The sequence below is a fragment of the Peromyscus eremicus genome, chromosome 9 (genome assembly GCF_949786415.1).
Source record: "Peromyscus eremicus chromosome 9, PerEre_H2_v1, whole genome shotgun sequence".
Lineage (NCBI taxonomy): Eukaryota > Metazoa > Chordata > Mammalia > Rodentia > Cricetidae > Peromyscus > Peromyscus eremicus.
The window spans coordinates 2,861,379-2,882,860 of NC_081425.1; the positions used below are offsets into that span (position 1 = coordinate 2,861,379).

General features: G+C 44.8%; 2 protein-coding genes across 5 annotated transcripts in view; one reads left to right on the plus strand and one right to left on the minus strand.

Annotated features, from left to right (window-relative positions):
* Positions 1-21,482, minus strand: part of Ubac2 (UBA domain containing 2) — a 180,876-nt gene that overhangs the window by 129,068 nt on the left and 30,326 nt on the right. For both annotated transcript variants that reach the window (XM_059273179.1, XM_059273177.1), the window contains exons 2-4: positions 18,994-19,121; positions 14,337-14,456; positions 13,388-13,497 (exon numbers count right to left, since the gene is read on the minus strand). In XM_059273179.1, the coding sequence (XP_059129162.1) occupies positions 13,388-13,497; positions 14,337-14,456; positions 18,994-19,121 (358 nt within the window). The remainder of the gene's footprint in view (positions 1-13,387; positions 13,498-14,336; positions 14,457-18,993; positions 19,122-21,482) is intronic.
* On the plus strand, positions 1,967-9,167 carry Gpr18 (G protein-coupled receptor 18). 3 transcript variants are annotated; one of them, XM_059273175.1, is made up of 3 exons: positions 1,967-2,173; positions 4,828-5,126; positions 7,996-9,167. In XM_059273175.1, the coding sequence occupies exon 3, from the start codon at positions 8,039-8,041 to the stop codon at positions 9,032-9,034; it is 996 nt and encodes a 331-aa protein (XP_059129158.1). In that variant the 5' UTR covers positions 1,967-2,173; positions 4,828-5,126; positions 7,996-8,038; the 3' UTR covers positions 9,035-9,167. The 3 variants fall into 3 exon arrangements, with proteins under 3 accessions (XP_059129158.1, XP_059129159.1, XP_059129157.1); XM_059273176.1 differs by having other exon boundaries at positions 4,942-5,126; XM_059273174.1 differs by lacking the exon at positions 4,828-5,126.

The following is a 21,482-nucleotide window of genomic DNA, read 5'->3' on the forward strand; positions in this document are numbered from 1 at the left end:
GGTGGAAGTTGTGCTCATGGGAACAGCCTCAGAGGCAGATTCCTCATCACCAGTGTGTCAACTCTGGCACCCAAAGTTTCTTGCCAAGGTCTCTCTGAATAGGAATGGAATGTACCACACACACAGAAACTGCGTCTTTCCCCTCTGGACCTTGCTTTGTCCCTGTGAATTCTAATCAAAGTCTAGAGCTCCTGGGTTCCAGCTGAGTCCTGAAAAGGGAGCACAAAGGGCGGTTAGCAGGAGCTGTCTGAGGTGAGGGCTCATTTATTCCTTGGATCTTTCCTGCAAGAGCCTAGTCCACTCCTCCATACACAGCTGACTCACAGGCCTCTCTCCTTCCGGGTGCTAATACCTTCTGCCTGCATCTCTGAGGGTTACTGAGCAACTGTCCTAGGGTCCTGCCACACAGGCACCTGCTGCTTCTTGTCTACCAAAGCAGTGACCACCAAGTGTGGATACCTACATACTTACTGTAGCCTGGTCTGCTTCATGGAAGTCACAAAACATGGAAATTACTCACTAGGGATTCCTTCCTAGGCCCCTTTTTGTAATGAGATTCATCCGTGTGGGGAGCTGCCTCTTCCAGGTACATCAGTCAACATGACCAACACCCTACCGTTTGCATACACCTGATGTCCACTCTATAGCTGGTGAACACTGGGCTGTTTCTATTTTGGAGCTGTTATATACAGTACTGCTATGGGTGTTTTGCTTATCTCCTGGGGTACATAAACATACAATCTCACTGGCTAGGTATCAAGGAGTCGCCTAAGCCATGGCATCTGTACATCTCAATTTTGGTACTTAATATCAAAGGGTCTTCCATGTTTAAACTCCTGCCAGCAACATACACAGGTAAGCCTTCCTGTCTGTATTTTGGTGTGTGGGTAATGTTATTTTTCAGGTTTAGTTTTCATTTTCATGATTACAAATGAAGTTAGCAGGTGTGTGTTTGCTGATGATGTGGACATACTAGTTTGTTGGGGGTTTTGTTGTTGTTTGTTTTGAGTGCCTGTTCATCTTGGCCACTAGATGGCAGAGTTCTTCCTAGACACGGATCTACTGGCTGAGAGAATGCAGCTATGGAGTCTTCTGTGAAGAAGTGAGAACAAGAATTCCCTCAGGAATTGCTATTTCCGAGAACCAACTGTAACAATGCTAAGATAAGTATACAACCACAATGTACAATGTGGAACAGAGTAAACAGCCTGAAAACCAGATGCAAACAACCCCTGGGCCATGCCACCAACTCCAACCACAGTCTTCAACACACTTTGGGGACAGACTGCAGGAAACTGAGGAAGACAATGGGTATGAAGCAACGCCTGACAGTGAGCACTTCCACTGCCCTTCTCAACGATGTAAGTAATGGCAGAAAAAAATCAAGTAATTAAAAAATGTTCAGATGTACTTTTAGTATGCAGAAGCCTGTACACTAAAATCCTCCATTTCCCACATACTAAGAAACAGACCTCTATTTAAATAACCTGGAAACCAAGTTCTTATTTCTTTATCATTCAGTGTTGGTCACAAGGACCCGAGATAAACTTCTAAACACAAAGGGTTTATTTTGGCTCAGTTTCAGAGGCTTTTGGTCTGAGGCTGGCCCCACTGCCCTAAGCCTGTGGAAAGGAATCACATCACAGCAAGGAATACCCAGCAGAGCAAACCATTATGTCATGGCTGCATCTCAGATCCATATTGAAGGCATGCCCCCAAGAACCTCCCACTTAAAGCACAGCTCTTAAAAGTCTCTACCACCTTCTGGGAATAAATTCCAGGCTGAGGACTAAGATTTGGGACTTCTGGGAGACACTGAGGATCCAATCACAGCACTGGCCCACCCTAGGTCTTTTCTTCGGAATGGTGACTCCTGGTACCACATGTGGCATCCCCACACCCTCATTTCTGGGTGTGTCTCCTTTAACTGAAATCTCAAGTGCATCACAATAGCCCTGGGGTTCTCCATTGGATCTTTGTTCTCAGGGAGAACACCTCTGTAGACTCTTGCCCTGGGGTCCTACAAGACTTCAGGAGCTACAGGACTGGTAAACTGCCCAGGAGGAGTCCTCTCTGAGAATTTCTTAGTGACAGATTATGATTTGATGCTTAGTTAGCTAAACTTATCTGTCACATTGATTGTCATAACTGGGTTCAAGTCACTTCTTATGAGGTAAGTAACTGTCTTATTATATATTCCTAAAATTTTTAAGCTGCACAAAAGAGACAGAATTGGGGAAGACTAAATTCACAAGACAATTTAGGAAATTAAAGTTTCTCTTCATTCTAAAGTGGCTGTAAGAGAATGCCTACAAATCGTTGGGATTAAAAAATACATTTAGATAATCTCTCGGACTTTATTCAGAAATTCCTACTATTCGAAAACACCCCGACCTTCAACCCTGAGCCCAGCCCTTCCGAAGCAGCAATCAGTTGAGACATGAGTCTGAGAGAGTGAGAGGCAGAGACAAGGGTTTCCTTGTCAAATCAGAGTGCTGGGCCATGGGGCCAGGGCTCCTTCACCAGCACAGAACTTTGTCATCCTCACTCTTCTCCTTGGGGCCTGGCTGTCTGCCAATCACTAAGGGCTTGCTGTCCACTGTCCCTTGCCAGGCCAGGCCACATGGTAGAGGACAATCGGGATAAACAGCTCTTGACACTCGTTATGGTTGTGAACCATTTAAGACCATGAAACATAAGTGTGTCCGTGGCACAAGCAAAGCTTTAACAAAGGAGCTGTCTTACACGGAGACAGGCTGCAGACATCTAGTAACGCCCTTTCTACCTTCAGTGGTGTCTTAACTGAATCATACTTATTAAAAAAACTGGGTTCTCGTACTAAAACAAAAATTCACCCACACAGTCTTTAATGTTCAAACCAAAACCCAAAGTGAGACCAAAACATTTCATAAAGTGAAGGGAACCCACAGTCCCTGGGAATATAAGAAATCCCTCTTTGGTAAGAATCAAGTTGATCAGTTCCTCTCACATTCCAAAATATAGTCAGGAAATCAAAACTGCAGGAATAGTCCCGAAGTTCTGGTATGAGAGTAAGAATTTCCTGCAGGCAAAGACCCTTGACCCACTGTCTACTGCCACACAGTCTGAGGTAACTTCTTTAGCTCTGTAACTCTTCCTAACCTGCAATCATGATGAAAAGCTCAGGTCAGCAGGAGGGCCAAGAAAAAGCCAAGAAATGGCAGAGGATGAATGGCAGCTGGACAAGGTAGCCCAGGAGAGGGTCCACAGGTGGACCTGCTGAGCCTTCGGGAAGTTCCCAATCTGCCTGGGTGCCTTGCACTAAGAAATGGAAGTCTCAATTAAGAACGCTACATACAGGCTGAAGAGATTACTCAGAGGTTATGAGCACTGGCTGGGGATCCTGAGTTCAATTCCCAGTAACCACATGGTGGCTCACAACCATCTATAATGAGATCTGGTGCCCTCTTCTGGTGTGTGTATACATAATAAATAAAGAAATCTTTAAAAAAAAATGCTACATATGGGAAAAGGCTCTTGTCTTAACGAGAAATACGCCAGACACAAACCAGCACTTCCTGTCAGAAACTTTGTCGGACTCTGTGTGATGCAGTAAAGAATGCATTGAGTCTCAGTCAGGAGGGTTCTGTGCAGGTGAAACGTCACACTCCTGTGCAGCATATTAGAAAACATAACTCCACACAAAACATTTATGCTGTAACTCAGCAATGACGAAGTGATAGCTAGAAAAGGAACCAAGGCAGTCATTACTACCTGCAGCTTCTGAGTTATCTCACGCCCCACTTCCTCACCGAACAGGAGCGCTGCCGTGACCGGAGACTCTAAAGTACTATTCTGGAAGGCCACCATGGTTCCCAGTAGTTTGTCAGCACAGCCAACCTCAGTACCTTTCATAGAACGAAGGGTTACCACTTCTGAGAAAAGAAGAAGGTTTTCAAACTACCTCAAGTTGGGCATGGTGGCTCACACCTTAGTCCAGCACTTGGGAGGCAGGAAGACCAGTTCAAGCTCAAGGCCAGCCTGGTCTATATAAGTCCAAGCCAGCCAGAGTTACACAGTGAGACCCTGTCTCAACAGGGGAGGAAGGATGAGGTGGCAGCAGCCATATTCAATCACTTACATTAAGAACGCAGAAGAATATATGCTTAGGTACCTTTTAAAACCTGACAAATCATGTGTAACTGATGTAAGATCCTTCAAGTGGACAAGAGGTAGGTTCCTTTTGAGAAAGTTAAATGCAGTGTAGCTAGACAGCAGTGATGTGGGCTGCTGACCCCCTTCTGCAGGTTTCACTTCCCTTCTCAGAACACTTCTATATGTAAATCCTTCCAACTAGACTTCCCCAGTCCTAGGATTTGCAGAGATGTCATGAAAAAAAAAAAAATACTGCTAGCCTTCCTTGAGATAGAAAAGGGACAAAGTGGTGGGAAGCTGCCTCAGGACCCGGGAACAGATCCGCAGGGAGAGCAGAAGGAGCCATGGAGCCCAACTGTAGGCATCGGGAACTGTGGAATGTGAGAAGCGATATGATACGATTTTACAAACTGGTAGAAATGACTGAGGAGTGCCTTGGCGACAGGTGCTTTGTCACGGGCAGGATTTTTCTGGATCAGAGTTCCCAAAATCCTATCCCATGAGTACTCTGTATGTGACTGCAGAGGCAGGGACAGCGACAGAGCTAGACAAAGTCATACAGCATAGAAAGAAGCCAGGCTCTGAACCCTGCTCGGCCCCACATCAAATCTCCTTTCTATAAATGACAGACTTCAAACATCAAAACAAGCAGTTATTCAAGAAATTTTCCCTTTTCATATGCCTTCCTTCAAGATATGCTATCACTTCAAGAGGAGCTTGAGCTGAGCAGGACTTCATAAACAAATCACAAGTGAAAGAGAAAAACCACATCCAGGGTAAAGTCCCACGCTGAGAACTTTGTTTCAGAGCACTTCCTGAAAGGGGCAGTGCAGCACTCCGCCCAACAGACAACGCCGTATCAGTACTACATCTCCAACAACCTCTCAACAGCGAGCAGAGACAAAAGCACCATCTGTGAAACACAAGGTCTGAGGACTCCAGGACCGGCACGTCGGCAGATGGTCACCTCTCAGACAGCGCTTTGACCAGAGGTAAGCTTCACCCAGTGACTTCGTGGTAAATCATTATCAGAGGAACGCTGTGTTTACAAACAAAATCTTTGTTTCTTCTGATGACACCTGGAACAACAGGTTACTCTTCTTCCATGGTTTGGCGCTCATTTTCAGTATTTTATGTTAATAGTAAGTGCGGAATTTTAGAATTTTTTATTTTTGAGATTACAATTACATCATTACTTCCTTCCCCTTCTTCCCTCCAAACCTTCCCACATATACCTCCTTGCTCTTTCAAATTCATGGTCTCTTTCTCATTCATTGTTGTTAGACACACACACACACACACACACACACACACACACACACACACACACACACACAACCATCCTGCTCAGTCTGTATGTGACTTGTATGTATGCTTTCAGGACTGGCTATTCAGTATTGGATAACTGGTGTGCCTTTCCCTGGGGAGGATAACCACTGGTGTGTCCTTCCCTAGGGAGGATAACCACTGGTGTGCCCTGCCCTGGGGAGGCCTCTCTCTCACTTCAGCACAGGAGTTCCAGCAGCTCTCTGTGTAGGCCGAGGCCTCACTGTCTTTCCCCCTCCATTTAGAGTAATGTTGATGACACGATGCATCACAACATATCTCCATGTCTTTGTCTTGTGGTTTCAATTATGTTCCTTCACGAATTTAGTTGGTTTTAAGGAAAAACTACAGATAATCATGGAATTAAGTTTTTTAAAAGTTAACCTGAAAGCCAAAGCCAGCCAGTTTTTAACACTTACTCAAAACCCTGCAGAACACAGCCTGTAACGGTAATACCGAGACACACGCATCGCACTGGAGCAGATGAACAAGTAAGATTGGTGATAAGCAGACTACAGAAAAGCAGCCCAGGAGGGAGGGTGAACAGACAGGACAGCCAAGATGGGTTATAAATAAGGGTTTCCACAGCAGTATCAGGGAGGAGGAGGGAAGACCATGGAATTTCATTTACTTTGCAATGCTACTGTAAAATCCACGGAGTTAAAATGTTTAAGCCTCTAAGTCAGTCTCCTTTGCTTAATGACATTTAACTTTTCTATGCAGTAATTTTCTCATTTGGGTAGAAACTAATATTCTAGTTATATAAATGTTTGGAGGCGCTTTCTAGACAGGCCTCCTAGCTGGCCTGAACTCCCCACCTCCCCCTGCCTTCTGAGAGCTGAGATCAAAAGCCTCTGCCAACATTCTCGGCTTCATTTGGAATTTTCATACAGGTTTTAGATATATAGGATTTTATTCCAAAATCACAGTTAATCAAACACGTGTCAGACAGCAAAGGGGGGTAGGACACGGTCCGCGTGCTCGTCCACAGCACTGCTCAGTCCACCACCTGACCACGGGCTGCTAATCCTCCCTATAGTTTTCACTAAAGAGATATTCAGGGCTGCATTAGACATAAGCACCCTACAAAGTGGCATTTTAAAGAAACTTCTCATATGCCCCCAGGTTCCATCTCTGCATATGAGTATTTCTAAAGTCTGCTGGCATTACAGTCCGGGTGAGGGGATTTCACACTGACAGCTGCTTATCTGTAAACGCTATCAAACTTTACCCATGTTTCTTTACCCATGTTAGGACTTCGCAGGCCTCCCTCCCTTTGACAGAATTTATGTTCATCCAGGCAGGGCAGAAGTATGGAAGGACCTAGACTAGAAAAACACCCTCAAAACACGGCTTTCTATGTCCCACTGACGCAGCAGCATTCAAATTACAGGACCCTGGTAAACAAAAAACAGCAGCCCCTGCCTCAGGTGCTCCCAACTGCACACCTGCTGCTCTAGGATGCTAGCAGACCACGACACAGAACAGCAGTTAGTCTAGACCTACAACAATCTGAAGAGAGTACAGGATGACACTGGGAAGAAATGTTCGCAACTTCAAAAGAGAGGGTGTGGGATCAACAGGGAACTACACGAGACCTCACTGACAAGGCTGACAAGAGCTGCTGAGGGTCAGCTCACCCAACACTCGCAGACACTGAGCACGTCCTACTGTGCACTAGAAAATCAGCAGAAAAAGCGGCTGGAGCAACCCAAGCTCCTACTTGCTCACACGAACTACGTCTCCAGCTGTTCTGGTTCTTCTGCTAGTCTTCTGATACATGCTTTGTAAATTATGGTTGTATTTAGTGACTGAAAAGTATCTGAACACTGCTTCTGAGTTATAAAATAAACAGAATAAAAACGATAGAAATGGGTAAGTCATTTTATAAGATTTAAAACCCAGATTGGCCCTTCTCCCATTACTCCAGAGAATTCTTATTGTCTCTTAATTTGATTATTTGGGAACAAGAGAGATGAGCAAGGTCAATGAAACTGGTTGAATCTCCCAGAGCATTATGGTGCCTAGGCCATTTTAACTGACCAGTACATTATAAAGACTAGGTCTGGGCATGGTCATGCACACCTTTAGTCACAGCACTCGGGAGGCAGAGGCAGGCAGAACTCTGTGAGTTGGAGGCCAGCTTGGTTTAAATAGGGAGCTCCAGGACAGTCAGGGTTATACAGAGAAATGCTGTCTCAAAAAAGCAAGAAAGAAAGAGAGAGAGAGAGAGAGAGAGAGAGAGAGAGAGAGAGAGAGGGAGACTGACTGATTGACTGACTAGGATTCTTAGCTCAGTGGGGTACATAGCGTATGTGAGGACCTGTGTTCAATGCCCAGTGCTACAAAAATAAAAACAAAAAGTAAATAATAGCAATAACTTCTAGGGTATATGTTCTTGAAAAATACTAAGGCATGTACACGGAGTCTTCGATATGAAATGCCCTCAAAATTAAAACTCACTAGCAGCAAAGAAGCCAGAGATTGTTCAGCACCTGTTTCCAACCAAAGCTCTTACCCTCCTTTTCTCACTAGTCCTGACAGTTTCTGCACATCATGGGCACAGGCCTGCTGTAAGATGACGACCCCCAGCAATCGCGATCAGCTGGTCCTTTCTAACAGCTCGAACCCAGATGAATACAAAATCGCAGCCCTGGTCTTCTACAGCTGCATCTTCCTGATTGGATTATTTGTCAATGTTACTGCATTATGGGTTTTCAGCTGTACGACCAAGAAAAGAACCACAGTAACCATCTACATGATGAATGTCGCACTACTGGACTTAATATTCATACTCAGTCTACCGTTTCGGATGTTTTACTACGCAAAGGGTGAATGGCCATTTGGAGAGTACTTCTGCCACATTCTTGGGGCTCTGGTGGTGTTTTACCCAAGCCTGGCTCTGTGGCTTCTTGCTTTCATTAGTGCTGACAGATACATGGCCATAGTGCAGCCAAAGTACGCCAAGGAGCTGAGGAACACTTGTAAGGCCGTGCTTGCATGTGTGGGGGTCTGGATAATGACCCTGACAACCACTGTCCCTCTGCTGCTGCTCTACGAAGACCCCGATAAAGCCTCCTCCCCTGCCACCTGCCTCAAGATTTCTGACATTGTCCACTTAAAAGCTGTCAATGTGCTCAACTTCACTCGGCTCCTGCTTTTCTTCCTGACCCCTTTGCTCATCATGATCGGGTGCTATGTGGTCATTATTCACAGCCTCCTCCATGGGCAGACGTCTAAGCTGAAGCCTAAGGTGAAGGAGAAATCCATACGGATCATCATCACACTGCTGGTGCAGGTGCTCATCTGCTTCATGCCGTTTCACGTCTGTTTCGCCTTCCTGATGCTGCAGGGGGAGGAGACCAGCTACAACCCCTGGGGAGCCTTCACCACCTTCCTCATGAACCTCAGCACATGTCTCGATGTTGTCCTCTACTACATTGTGTCCAAACAATTCCAGGCTCGAGTCATTAGTGTCATGTTGTACCGCAATTACCTCCGAAGTGTGCGCAGAAAAAGTTTCCCATCCGGAAGTTTACGGTCACTTAGCAACATGAACAGTGAGATGCTATGAGTCAGAACAAGCAGCCTGCTTTACTCTCTTTAAAACTCTTTTTCTATCTACTCTTGAGTGAACCAGCATTCTATACTATCCAGTCCCTTCTCTGGCAAAAAAAAGAAATAATAATAATAAACTTTAAAACTTCTGTGGTACTTTATTATTCCAGCAACATGACTAAATACTGAGTATTCTGATATGCTCATTTATTTTTAATCTTACAACTTGTATAAAACATGTGCAGGAGCCACTTGTAGTGACCATGCTTGGCATCCCAGCATTCAAACAGCAAAGGAAGGCCATCCCAGGCTACACAGTGAGAATCTGTCTCAAAAAACAATAATAAAAATACAAGGGGCTGGAGAGATGGCTCAGTGGTTAAGAGCACTGGCTGCTCTTCCAGGGGTCTTGAGTTCAATTCCCAGCACCCACATGGTGGCTCACAACCATCTGTAATGAGATCTGGTGCCCTCTTCTGGCCTGCAGTCATACATTCTGTATACATAATAAATAAATATTAAAAAAAAAAATACAAATAACATGTTCATCAATCACTTGGGGAGGGTCACCCAAATTAGGTTTCATAGTCAAGCCTTATCTGAGCAGGTTAACTGGCTTAACATTTTTTGATTAAATTCTGTACACAAGTGACTCATGAAAGGGGGAAAAATAAGCTACTGTTCAAAATAATTTGATAGATCTCCTTTACATAGGTTCACACTTGGGATAGCGGTCTGAATTCAGTATTCTATGTTCTAAACATCAGCTCTCCAGGTTTCTACACAAGCTGCTCTGATCAACTCACCACAAAGTAACCGATGGCAATGGGGAGTTCCAGCCACCTCCCTATCCCTTTTCTTCAGCAAGCAGCTGCTGCTTCCCAAACCCCACTTACAGCAAGTGTTGGGAAGGTAACTGAGATCCCATTTCTACCCCAATAAACTGACACATTCCTATGACACAAGATGTTAAGTGGTTAAATAACTTCTTACAATTCCAACAGCTTGCTCTTCTTACACAGTTAAAAAATGCATTATAAATTTTTTCCAAGCCATGTTAGTTGGGAAATATTAGTTCTGATCCTAGTCTGCCCATTTGATTTCTCCATAAAGAAACGTCTTGTCTAAAAGTAAAGGAACCGAACTATAAACTATAAAATGACTAAACTTACAACTCCCTCTACAAAATCACCTTTATTATTACTCTTTTGTTTTGGGACAGGATGTCACTCTGGATATCCTGGAACTCAAAGATCCACCTGCTTCTGCCTCCCTTCAGGTCTGGTACCAATTTTTCAACAATAAGCAAAAATGTTTACAAACATGTACCTTCATAACTATAGGATCCAGGAGCAAAGGTGGAGCTCTGATGCAGCTTCTCAAGAGAGGAAATAGTCAAGATTTCAGGTTCAAGAGCCAGGTGAGTAAGATCCTTTAACGAACATGAGAGAGAGAGACAGAAGGAGGGAGGGAGGGAGGGGGAGAGAGAGACAGAGAGACAGAGAGACAGAACCCCTTTGGTTAATCCGTAGTTTAGGGTACACATGTGGGGTGTATGGAGTCACGGGGTGGTGGAGCACTAGCCTAGCCCGGGTGAGAAGGCCCCTCATCTGACTCTCACCCTAGAGGGAAGGGAAAGTGGCCTAGGCACAGCTTACTTTCAACTATTCAGACAAATGCACTCTTGGGCAAGTTCTCTGCAAGCTCTTTCCAAGCTTTCCTTCAAGAATGTGGTGTAGAAAAGCATAATGCGAGTGCAGACACAAGCAATGAGATGAAATGTGTCCTGTGGTCCTCGGGAAATTAAATACAATAAAAAACAACTCATGGAAGCATAGTTTATTTAGCACTATAGTCAGGCGCTCTTTAAAATATATTTAGTTATTGTGCATGTATACATGTGGGCACGTGTGTGCCACACCATTTGTGTAGAAATAACCGTATGAGCCAGTTACTTCCCTCCACCATGTGGGTGCCAGGGATCACACTCAGGCCTTTACCCACTGATCAATCTCACCAGCACAAACATACTCTAACATATGAAAAAATTCAAATTCAATTATTCTGGAGGGGTTTGATTCTGGAAAACAAATACTCATATACAAATACTAACAACTAATAAACAATAGGTTTATTAGAGCAAACGTGTCAAGCACAAGTTACTAGACACAGCCAACATATTTAGCTTTTAATAATGGAGCTACTTTGAAAACAATGGAGGTTTTTTCTGAGTTAAGTAAGTTGTGAACATCCGTTAGATGTCAGCTGAAGTTTCTGCACAGAGCACTGCAAAGAGCACAGCACAACCTCGGCAGCCATCAACAGCCTGGCCTTAGAGTCTGACTGGGGCTCACGTCGGCCATCACCCTTTCAGTGTCCTTGAGTGTGTGTACCAAGTACATGAAGGACCTAGGCTCCTTCTCAAAGACCTAGTCAATAGCACAGAAGGTCAATGAAGACAATTCTGTGACATGAAAATAAGCAAATGCAACAAATATTCACTGAATTAGTAAAACATTTGCTATAACACACACAAAGGACAAGCAATTCTGCCAAATGGCAAGAGGTAGCCAAGAGCAAGCTGGCTGGAGAGGCTGGGGGTGGACAGCACCATTCCCTCCATTCCAGACAGTACCTGTGGAGTCTGACCCTTATTCCAAAGAAAATGGAGATTTCGAGGTTTTGGTGTTTTGTTCTTTTTTAAATTCCAGCACAGCTGTGACAGTTGTTTCCATTCTTTAACACTGATTTTTTTATAGTGTGCACGTGCGTGAGAGTGTGTGTGAGGATGTGTGTGATTGTGTATGTGAATGTGTGAATGTGTAAGAGTGTGAATATGTGTATGAGTGTGAATATGTGTATGTGAGTGTGTCAGTGTGTGTGAATGTAAGTGTGTATGCAAGTGTGTGTGTGTGTGTGTGTGTGTGTGTGTGTACATGCATAGGCTACAGCACACATATGGAGGTCATGGGACACTCACTTCTCTCCTTCCACCTTCGTGTGAGTTCCAGGGATCTAGTGTTACTATTATCTAGTCTCATTCTTACACCAACACATCACACACATGCCTCCAAAACTCAGTAGCCTTTGTTTAGAACCAATAAGGAGGCCTAGGCGATGCTGCTGAGTTCACACAGAATCCTTCTTCAGCACCACACCCTGCTCACAGGAGCAGCAGCCCACACTCCCCAGTCTACCACACTAACACACATTCAACTCAACAAGGCTGTACAGTAGTGAGGACACAGGATCCTGTATCCCCACTCAGGGAAGATTCAGAACCACACGTTACTGAAACAGCTGAAGGGCACCCTTAATGCCAACTCTAACTTAACACCAGTTATATATCTTATCTAAAACAAAGATCCAGCCTGCTTTAGAATCAAGGGACCTAATATACCTGACAGTTCTCAAACCCATACTGTAAAATTAGAACAAGGCTAAAGTTAGTGCACACAGAATTTTAAATATCCAGTTTCTCTAATTTTACACTATCGTGCCTCTCAAACACAGGCTCCTATATTTAATTCTGATATGCTTTAGGCCTTTTGCATGTGCTGGAAACTCTGTTCTTGGCTCCCAGTTACTCCACATGCTAACAGTTTGACTTGAAAGCACAGCTGAGCTGGTCTGTCACTGTTGGAAGCACACAGCTATCATTACCTGTACACTAACTTTGCTCTACCCTTGGTGGAAGTATAGAAATAACCCAAAATTTCTTCAGAAACTCAACTTCAGTACATTTATTTTATTATCCAGGTGAATTAAATTTGAATTTTTATGTTTAATTATCTCATAAAATTACAACAGCACAATATCATCATAAAAATACATACAACAGCACAATATCATCATAAAAATACATAAACAAATTCAGTTTGAGGAATTCAGGGTGGCTGTAGGGTTATCATCCCAGCACCCAGAAAGCCTGAAGCAGAAGATTCTTTAAATAAAGGCCGTCTTGGGCTACATGTAAGACACTCTCTCAAACAAAGATTACAAAATAACTTCAAAGCTGAAAGAAAAAGGAAACTACTACGAAATTGATGATTTTAAGAGCATAAGGAATATGTAAGTATACACTGGATTTTCTTTACACACATATATACTATATCTGAAAATATCAAATATCTTTTTTCTAGACAGACTCTCACTCACTATGTAGCCCTGGCTAGCCTGAAACTCACTATGTAGAGCAGGCTGGCCTAGAAATCACAGAGATCCACCTGCCTCTGCATCCCAAGTGCCTGGACGAAAGGTGTGGCCTCCACAGCGGCTTAAAAGACCTTTGGTGAAAGTCTGTGAATGACGGTACTTCCAACAGACTTAAGAATCCTAAATAATCAACTCCAAACTATAAGCTACTTACAATCCAGAAGGCAGATTATTGGCCACAGTGACACCAATCAAATACTGCACAGCTTCCACAAGAATTAGGTCAAACAAGGCTGACAAGACCCAGGAGCCCAGCAAGAAGGACTGAAAAAGAAAAAAAAAAAAACAGAAAATGTGTCACCTAAAAATAAATAACAGCTATTTAGTTAGCATGAACTCAAGGGTGCGTGGGAGTTAGTGGGTTAAGGGTATACACACACACACACACACACACACACACACACACATATATTATATCTATATATATTACATATATATAGCATATATATGTATACATGCATAAGCATAGTTTTATATTATTTGGTTTTGTTACTTTCCAAAATTGGGAAATAAACCGTAATTGTTTATATATATGTATTAGTTTCTAGAATTTCTAGACATGCTGAAAAGTGACATTTAGTTAAAACATACTGCTAATAAGCAGCACATATACTATTAAGCCAAATACGTGACCAGAATTTTATTAACTAAAGTTTTATTAAAATTTTCATTACTGGCACACACGATGCTGTGTATTACCACCACCATCATTTCATTATTTTTTCATGCTATTGGCTTAAATTTAAATTTTTTCTTTGGATAATGTTGAAGCCACAGATGAGATTTAGAATCATGTTTTTTAAGAGATAATTATAAATAATACACTGAATTTTAAAAATGGAAGACATTTTAAAATAAGGGGCCAGAACAGTGTTGCATACCTGTAATCCCAGCTATTCTGGGACCTGAATAGGTGGGTTAAAAACCAGAGGCCAGCTTGGGAAAATAGGCAAGACTTTAGCTCGAGTTTGAACACTAAAATGTAGGCTGGAGATGTAGCAGGTGGAGAGCCTAGGAAGCACCAGGCATGCAAATACAGAATACAGACAAGGGCACTTCACTCGAGGACCTCAGCACAGAAGGCTAAACATCAAATAACTTACTGCAAACTTCCTGCTCCCATATCTTCTTTCAAATATTCTGAAGTTATAAATAAGAAGACTACTGCAGAAAGTATCTTTCAAGTCAAGGCAAACTATTCTTCCACATATCAGCCTCCAAACCTAGACAGGGATGAAAAGAGCAGTGAGTGAGTGAGCTCTGCCCAGGCCCCTGCCACACGCTGTCCGGTTCAAGCTCTCAGCGGTCACTACGCACACGCAAAGGTCAACTCAGCATGCCTAACGTCAGAGCGCACCCCAGATTCCCTGAGATGGTAAGAAGTCTCCTTGCTTACTATAATAAGACGCATCCTGCTAAGGCAGCAAAGAACTCCTCGTAAAAAACCTCAGTGGTTGGGGCACCTACTGCAAGCCTGACACCAAGAGTTCAAGCCCCAGAACTCACACCTTAATGGAAGGAGACAACTGACTCCACACAGTTGTCCTCTGACCCCCACACGAGGCACCATAGTGTGCTCACCACCACACACACACACACACACACACACACACACACACACACACACTCTCACACATAGAATCAGCTGAAATAAAAGACTAATAAATGTTCATTTTTATTATGTTCATGCTACTGAATTTAAAAGCAAAGTTGTGATAATTTGAGTAAAAGTTCAAAAATATCTGAGCTTCATCACCAAAGAACCACACAGATGGCAAGTTTGGGGAATTGTTGATAAATACTAGCAGATTAAAATGTTATCAGCTTTGAAAACCCATCTTCTGCCTGGGAGAAAAACAAAGAAATACATAAAGAAGATGCTACTTTTCAAAGGCCTATTGTGAGTCTTCAACGTTTTTCCAATTTGAACGATCCTGATGGTATCTGCAAAACACTGATGTCATTTCCCTTCACAGTCAGAACAAATTAACCCTGTGCTACCTCTGATTTATTGTGCAACAACACAAGATTAAATTTGCCATGTTAACTATTTTTCAATACATGACTCAGTGTCACTAAGTGTTGTGCGATATTTTGTTTGTGTTCTGACAAATAAGTTTGCTTGGAGTCAGCGGGCGGAGCTAGCCACTTGTTAACCATAGAGGTTTGGAGGTCTGTACAGAGAGGAAACAGGAAGTGATAAGGTGAGGTGGAAGAATGAAAGAGGAAGGAAGCGACTATGGTTGTTCTCCTACTTCTCTGATCTTTCAGGTTTTACCCTGATATTTGACTCCTGGTTTTTATTGATAAGATTAATTAGATCTACACTTCAGTTAAGTACCTACAGTGGTGTGGATTATCCTATTATCCTAAGTGCTGCACCATGAAACATTAACCTGCCGTCCCTTCTCATAGCCCTTGGTGACCTATGTCCAACTTTCTGTCTATGAATTTGCCTGTGCTGGGCACAGCATGAGTGGGGTCACATGGTATCTGTCCTCTCATGACTGGCTTATTAACCAGGGAATAGTATTTTTAAGGTTCATAGTAAAGCATGTATCAGAGTCTCATTATTCTCTTACTGCTGAATACTACTACAATGCCTCTATGCACAATGTTCTATGTGTTCATCTGTCGACTGATGGACACAGGGATGTTCTACCATGAACGATATCGCTATGAACAGTGGTAACACCCATCCCAAGATTGTGAAAAAGAGGCAAATGAAGTCATATGGCCTCTTCCCCTACCAAACAAAGTAACAGCACAACTGCACTGCCAGAGCAGCCCACAGCTGTCTCTGCTCCAAGCAAGAAGCCAGGCAGAATTTCCATCACCAGTGAACTCCAAATTCTCACAGTACTGGACTGACCCAAGGAGGGCCACAAGTCTCATTTACCTGTCTACTAGCTGAACCGTCCGCACGGGAAGTCTCTGACGAAGGTCCAAGAGGAAAAGGCCACGGCAGGGCAGGGATCCCACACAGGCAGCCATGCCACAGCGCCTGCAGGTACACTACAACTACCAGAGCCACAGTGCGGCTTGAGGCCAGCAGAGACGAGCCAGGGTAAGTGGGCTCAGAGGCTGCTGGGTACTCAACTCTGTGAGAACACGGTGATGCCTATCATCAATGCATAGCAGCTAACAGACAACTCCACCCTGTGGTCAAAGCATCCTGACAGCCACCAGGAACATCTGAGGAGTATGAAAATTAACACTTTCCTAACATGCACTGAATTCTGTCCACAGAACTCTGATGGTTTGGCTTTCCTGTGGTTAATGTCAAATAAAGCTGTCTCAAATAAGTCAGATTTACTGCCATCCTCAAGGGCATGACGCTTAGGACGTGATACAGGGACACCTGTCGTCTGACCCTGTGACAGGGTGAATATCCTATCATCCAGTCAGTTCTCCTGCGACACCTGCGGGACAGACCAGAGGGGCTGAACTTCACTGGGCACCGGGAGCAAAGCATCTCTCTTCACTCTGAATTCAGCTGCCCTTCCTTCCAGACAACTAAAAACATCCCCAACCTCCCTGGAGTTACTCCATCCTGCCTTGGTCCCCTCCTGTTTATCATCACCTGAGGATCTAGTGTACACGTGGTACCTCACAGGCCCATGCTCTTATGTGTGTGTTTAGAATTCCCAGGGCAGAAGTGAAACTCCTCACTGCTCCGAAGCACTTCCTGTGAATACACCCAGATACCTCAGAAGCAGATACCCGTGAACTGTGCAGCAGGTGAACCACATGAAACCCAGAAGTTGGGTTCTCCTTCCAGAAGTTCTCAAGTCTCAAGGCCGACCTCACACTAGAATCCCTGGGGATTGTTTTTTTTTTTTTTTAATTAACATCAAAAACTTAAAAACATAAATGTCCTATCAATTGCTCTTTTATGTATAATTATTTTCCCTTTTGCTTCTTTCTACTGTATATGACTGTTTGGGCTACACGAAAGTAACTGTATCATGTACATACAGTGCCTATGGAGACCAGAGGAAGATGCTGGATCCCTGGAACTGGAGTTTAAGGTGGTTGTGAGCAAACGTATAGGTGCTGGGAACTGAACCCGCGTCTTCTGCAGGAGTAGTGTGTGCTCTTAACCATGCAGCCATCTCTCCAGCCGCCCCCACCCCTCCCAAGCCTTTCTTACTCAGTGGTCTAGGGTGAGACTCTAAGTGTTTTAACACATATGTGTGTGTGTTCCGTGTGTGTGTGTGATGTGCACATATAAATCTTAAGTGTTTTGTTTTTTGTTAAGCCAAAGGTGAACGGCACCACCACACCACAGACAATGACACAATCCGGAAGCAGTGACACAGGAACTAACAGGACACTCACAGAGACTCGGTGACTCCAATGTGAGCAAGGGTAATAGTCGCATCACAGTGGAGGACGGGCATCAGTGAGCTGAGGCGAAAGTTTATGCTCAGGGTGGCAAAGGTGGCTGCCAGGGCACCCACACAACTGGTACCAACACTCCACACACAAGACCCACGTCAATCTGGAAAGCAGAGCTCTGTTCTTTCCGAAGGCAAAGCGATTCCTCTTGGTTTAACTCCCTTTGTAGAAGCATCATGTCACAGACAAACGAGGCTGAACTACCTCATCAAATACACAGGCTGAGACTGGTTTTGAAAATGTTAGTCATGCCTACATAAAGAAGTCAGCATGGGTCAGAGGACAACTTATGGGAGTGAGTTCTGTCCTTCCACCACGTGGGTCCCAGTGACTGAACTCAGGTTCTCATACTTGGTGGCACGTGCCTTTAACGATAGAGCCACCCCACTAGCCCAAAAATTCTCTTAAAAGTATAAACTGCATTTCCAATGAGTAAAACCTGAAATATAAACTTTGGAGTTCAGCAAAAGGTAACACTGCAATTTCTCCATTATAATCTGCATTACTGGAGATACCAGCAAATGTAACCAGAAAATGTGCTTATCAATGCAGTATTAATAATACTCATTACAAATTTAGGGGCTATATGCTCAGCCCTAAATGAGGTATCTATATCACACTCCATCCTCCTAAGGCTTAGGTAGCACTGTCCAAGAGGGAGCTGGAAGGCTGTATGAGCCAGGACTTGGGGAGAACCGCCGTGAAACCATGTCTCCTGGACATGTCGAGGCTGTGGCGGCCCCAACACAACCTGGATGGAGAGGGGCTGATGAGGCCCAGGCCTGGTGGAGGCGCTGTCAGCAGCTGATGGCTGTTGAAAGGTTTCTTTAGAGGTGTGACCCCGATGGGTTGACCTGTGCTCTAGTGAATGGCCCTACGTCCACGTGCAGTTAATTATTAGGACGAGGAGAAGAGAGAGAGAGACACGCAGGACTGGGTCTGGAAGGAGTTAGGGTAGATGTAATCAAAACACAAGAACGTTCTTTTTTTTTTTTTTTTTTTTTTTTTTTTTTAATTTATTTATTTATTATGTATACAGCAGTATGACTGCAGGCCAGAAGAGGGCACCAGATCTCATTTCAGATGGTTTTGAGCCACCATGTGGTTGCTGGGAATTGAACTCAGGACCTCTGGAAGAGCAGTCAGTGCTCTTAACCTCTGAGCCATCTCTCCAGCCCTTTTTTTTTTTTTTTTTTTTTTTTTTTTTTTTTTTTTTTTTTTTTCACAAGAACGTTCTTAAAGAACAACTGTAAAATACTATTTCTGAAACTTTGGGGTTTGGGGAGGCTGACAAAGGAAGAAGAGACTGGTCTAGATGAACACCCCTCTCCTCCCAGAGGCAAAGGAGTAGGTGCCTACCTGGAAGTCGTTCTTGACAGCATGGAGGTCATACGCGAAGGGCTTCTGACAGTGGGGCAGCAGGAGGGTCAGCAGAAGGGACAGGGCACTGGGGACCAGCAAAAGGCTCTTGGACAGCGGCGCCTTGTCTAGGAAGGAGGAAAACACGTCCTTGACTGGGGTTTAGAAAACAAGCACAACAGAGACCCACACAGATGAAAAGCAGGATAACGGATCTGTTCTGAATGAGAAGGAAGACCGAGTCCAGAAGCCCTGGCGTTTAGCTCTTACTAAAACATCTGCCAGCAGTAATGGCGAAGACAGAGGCGGCACGACCCTCTGGAAAGGCTTCACTGTCCGCTGGCTCTTACAGGACCAGCCGCAGTAAATACCCAGTAGCCTCCAGACAGCACCTGGTAGGAAACGCAAGTGTCGAGTACCTTCCAGCAGTCAGCACCTGAGGATGACGGAGATTCACATGGTGGTTTGAAAATTTCTCAAAGGTGTGTAAGTGCTCACGCTGCTCACTGCAGTGGTCTCCTGAGGTTTTCCACAATGAACACGGGAGGAACCCAGTCCGGTTTTCCACGGGGGCTCCTGGGACCTCCACCTCATCCTATGCAGCCATCAGCCTGGGGGTCAGCACGTGACTGGTGACAGGAACTGAGGTGTTCCAGAGGACACGCTGCAGGTAAACGTCTTCTTCCCATGACAACCCCCCAGGCATGTCCCATGATATTGAAGTCACAGGGAATGAAAAGTACTGGAGACGCAGCCAAACCACGTGTACGGCAATTCACAAGTTCTTAGAAACGCAACAGAGCAGCGCTTCTCAAACCATTCAAAATGTTTTTGCAGGAAACAAAGCACTTTAGCACTCAGTGTCTCTAATGTTTTTCATAAGCTATAATGTATTAAAGATTAGTTTTACTATTTTTCATTTCCTGTACATTTATAATTGTAAATTACAAGACATGTAGGGGAGGATTTATACACACTGAATGCATGGAAGTCAGAAGACAACCTGTGAACATGGGTTCTCGCCCTGCACCATGTGGGTCCCACGGATTGAACCCAGGTCGTCACAGCTGGAGACAAGAGCTTTAGTGGCAGGGACATCTCACTAGCCCAAAAGACTTTTTAAAGTTAAAAATACATATATTCACAACAATAGATTGTGTGATCTCTATGTGATACATGTGGGGGGTCCTTCTCCCACACATGGACGTGTGGGGCCCGGGTCACAGGGTCACTGTACCTGGAGCTTGTGTGCCCCGTTCCAGGCATGCACATGAGGGTCAGAGGCCGTCCTCCTCTATGACCCGGTCGGTCACACGGTCCCACTAGACCTGAAGCTTGCCATTTGCACTGGGCGACTGGCTAACAAGCCCCCAGGATCCATCTGCCTCTACCCCTACCCCTAGCCTGGAGCTACAGCAGCATACGCCCACGTCTAGCTTCTCCATGGGAACCAAGGATCTAAACTGTGGTCTTTAGTCATGTACACAGTACTTTACTCACTGAACATGCCCCTCAACAAAAGCACTTTTCAGATCATAAAGGCAACACAAATTTTCACCTGGTTTCAGCTAATAAGGTCCTGCAGTCCCAAGGGCTGCACAACTGTACGTCTTCTTTCCTCACACAGCACCAGTACACCCCACTTCCCATTACCTCCTGGGAAGAATGATAACCTCACCCTTGTTCCCCAGACCGCCACACGGCCCACCTGCCTCCAATCCTAACTGCCCGTCCCGTCCCCTGCTCTGAGGATCCTCTGTGTGTACCCCACTTCCTCTTCCACTGGCCTCCCCTGCCCGAGGGAACCAGCCTAGGCAGTGTCCCCCCACACTGTGGCACTCAGGGTTCCCTTCAGTTCTGCCTCAGGGTGTGAAGGACATCAGGAGGGAGGCCACAGGAGACATCACTGAGGGGCCCTTTCAGATTCTGTATCTTAATCATAAGAACTCCCGACGGGTGGACGTACCCGTTACAGTTTGTGGTTACAGTGTCTGTGCAAGCATACAGAAATAGCCCAGCTATTTCCTCCCAGGGTTAGGCCCTGCACACATCTATACCGGAACTACCATACAGTGTTGCACTCTCTGCACCAAGGCTTGCCAGATCCCAAACCTAACTGCAGTGGGTGGCTGTTAAAGCTGTTACAGCCACCCACTGCACCTAGCAGAGCACCCTATTGCCTGGGCCTCAACAGGACACAGGGCACCATGGCTGTGAGCACGGCCAGCCTTAGATTAGCTTGAGCCACGGAAGTCTCAGCTCTTCTTGCCTATAGAATGAGAACCCACCTGCAGTGTCAGAACTCATGAGGGCTTGGTGGTCGGGCACCTGCCCAGCACCCCGAGCCTTGGGCTGATCCCCAGCACTACTCCTCCCCACAATCCCTAAAGAAGCTAAGTGAAGAGCAAACAGCTCCTCCCCGACCATGTCAACCCCACGGGTGGGTGGGTTTCTCTCCTAGTCCAGATGAGCTCCCTCATTACTTTGAC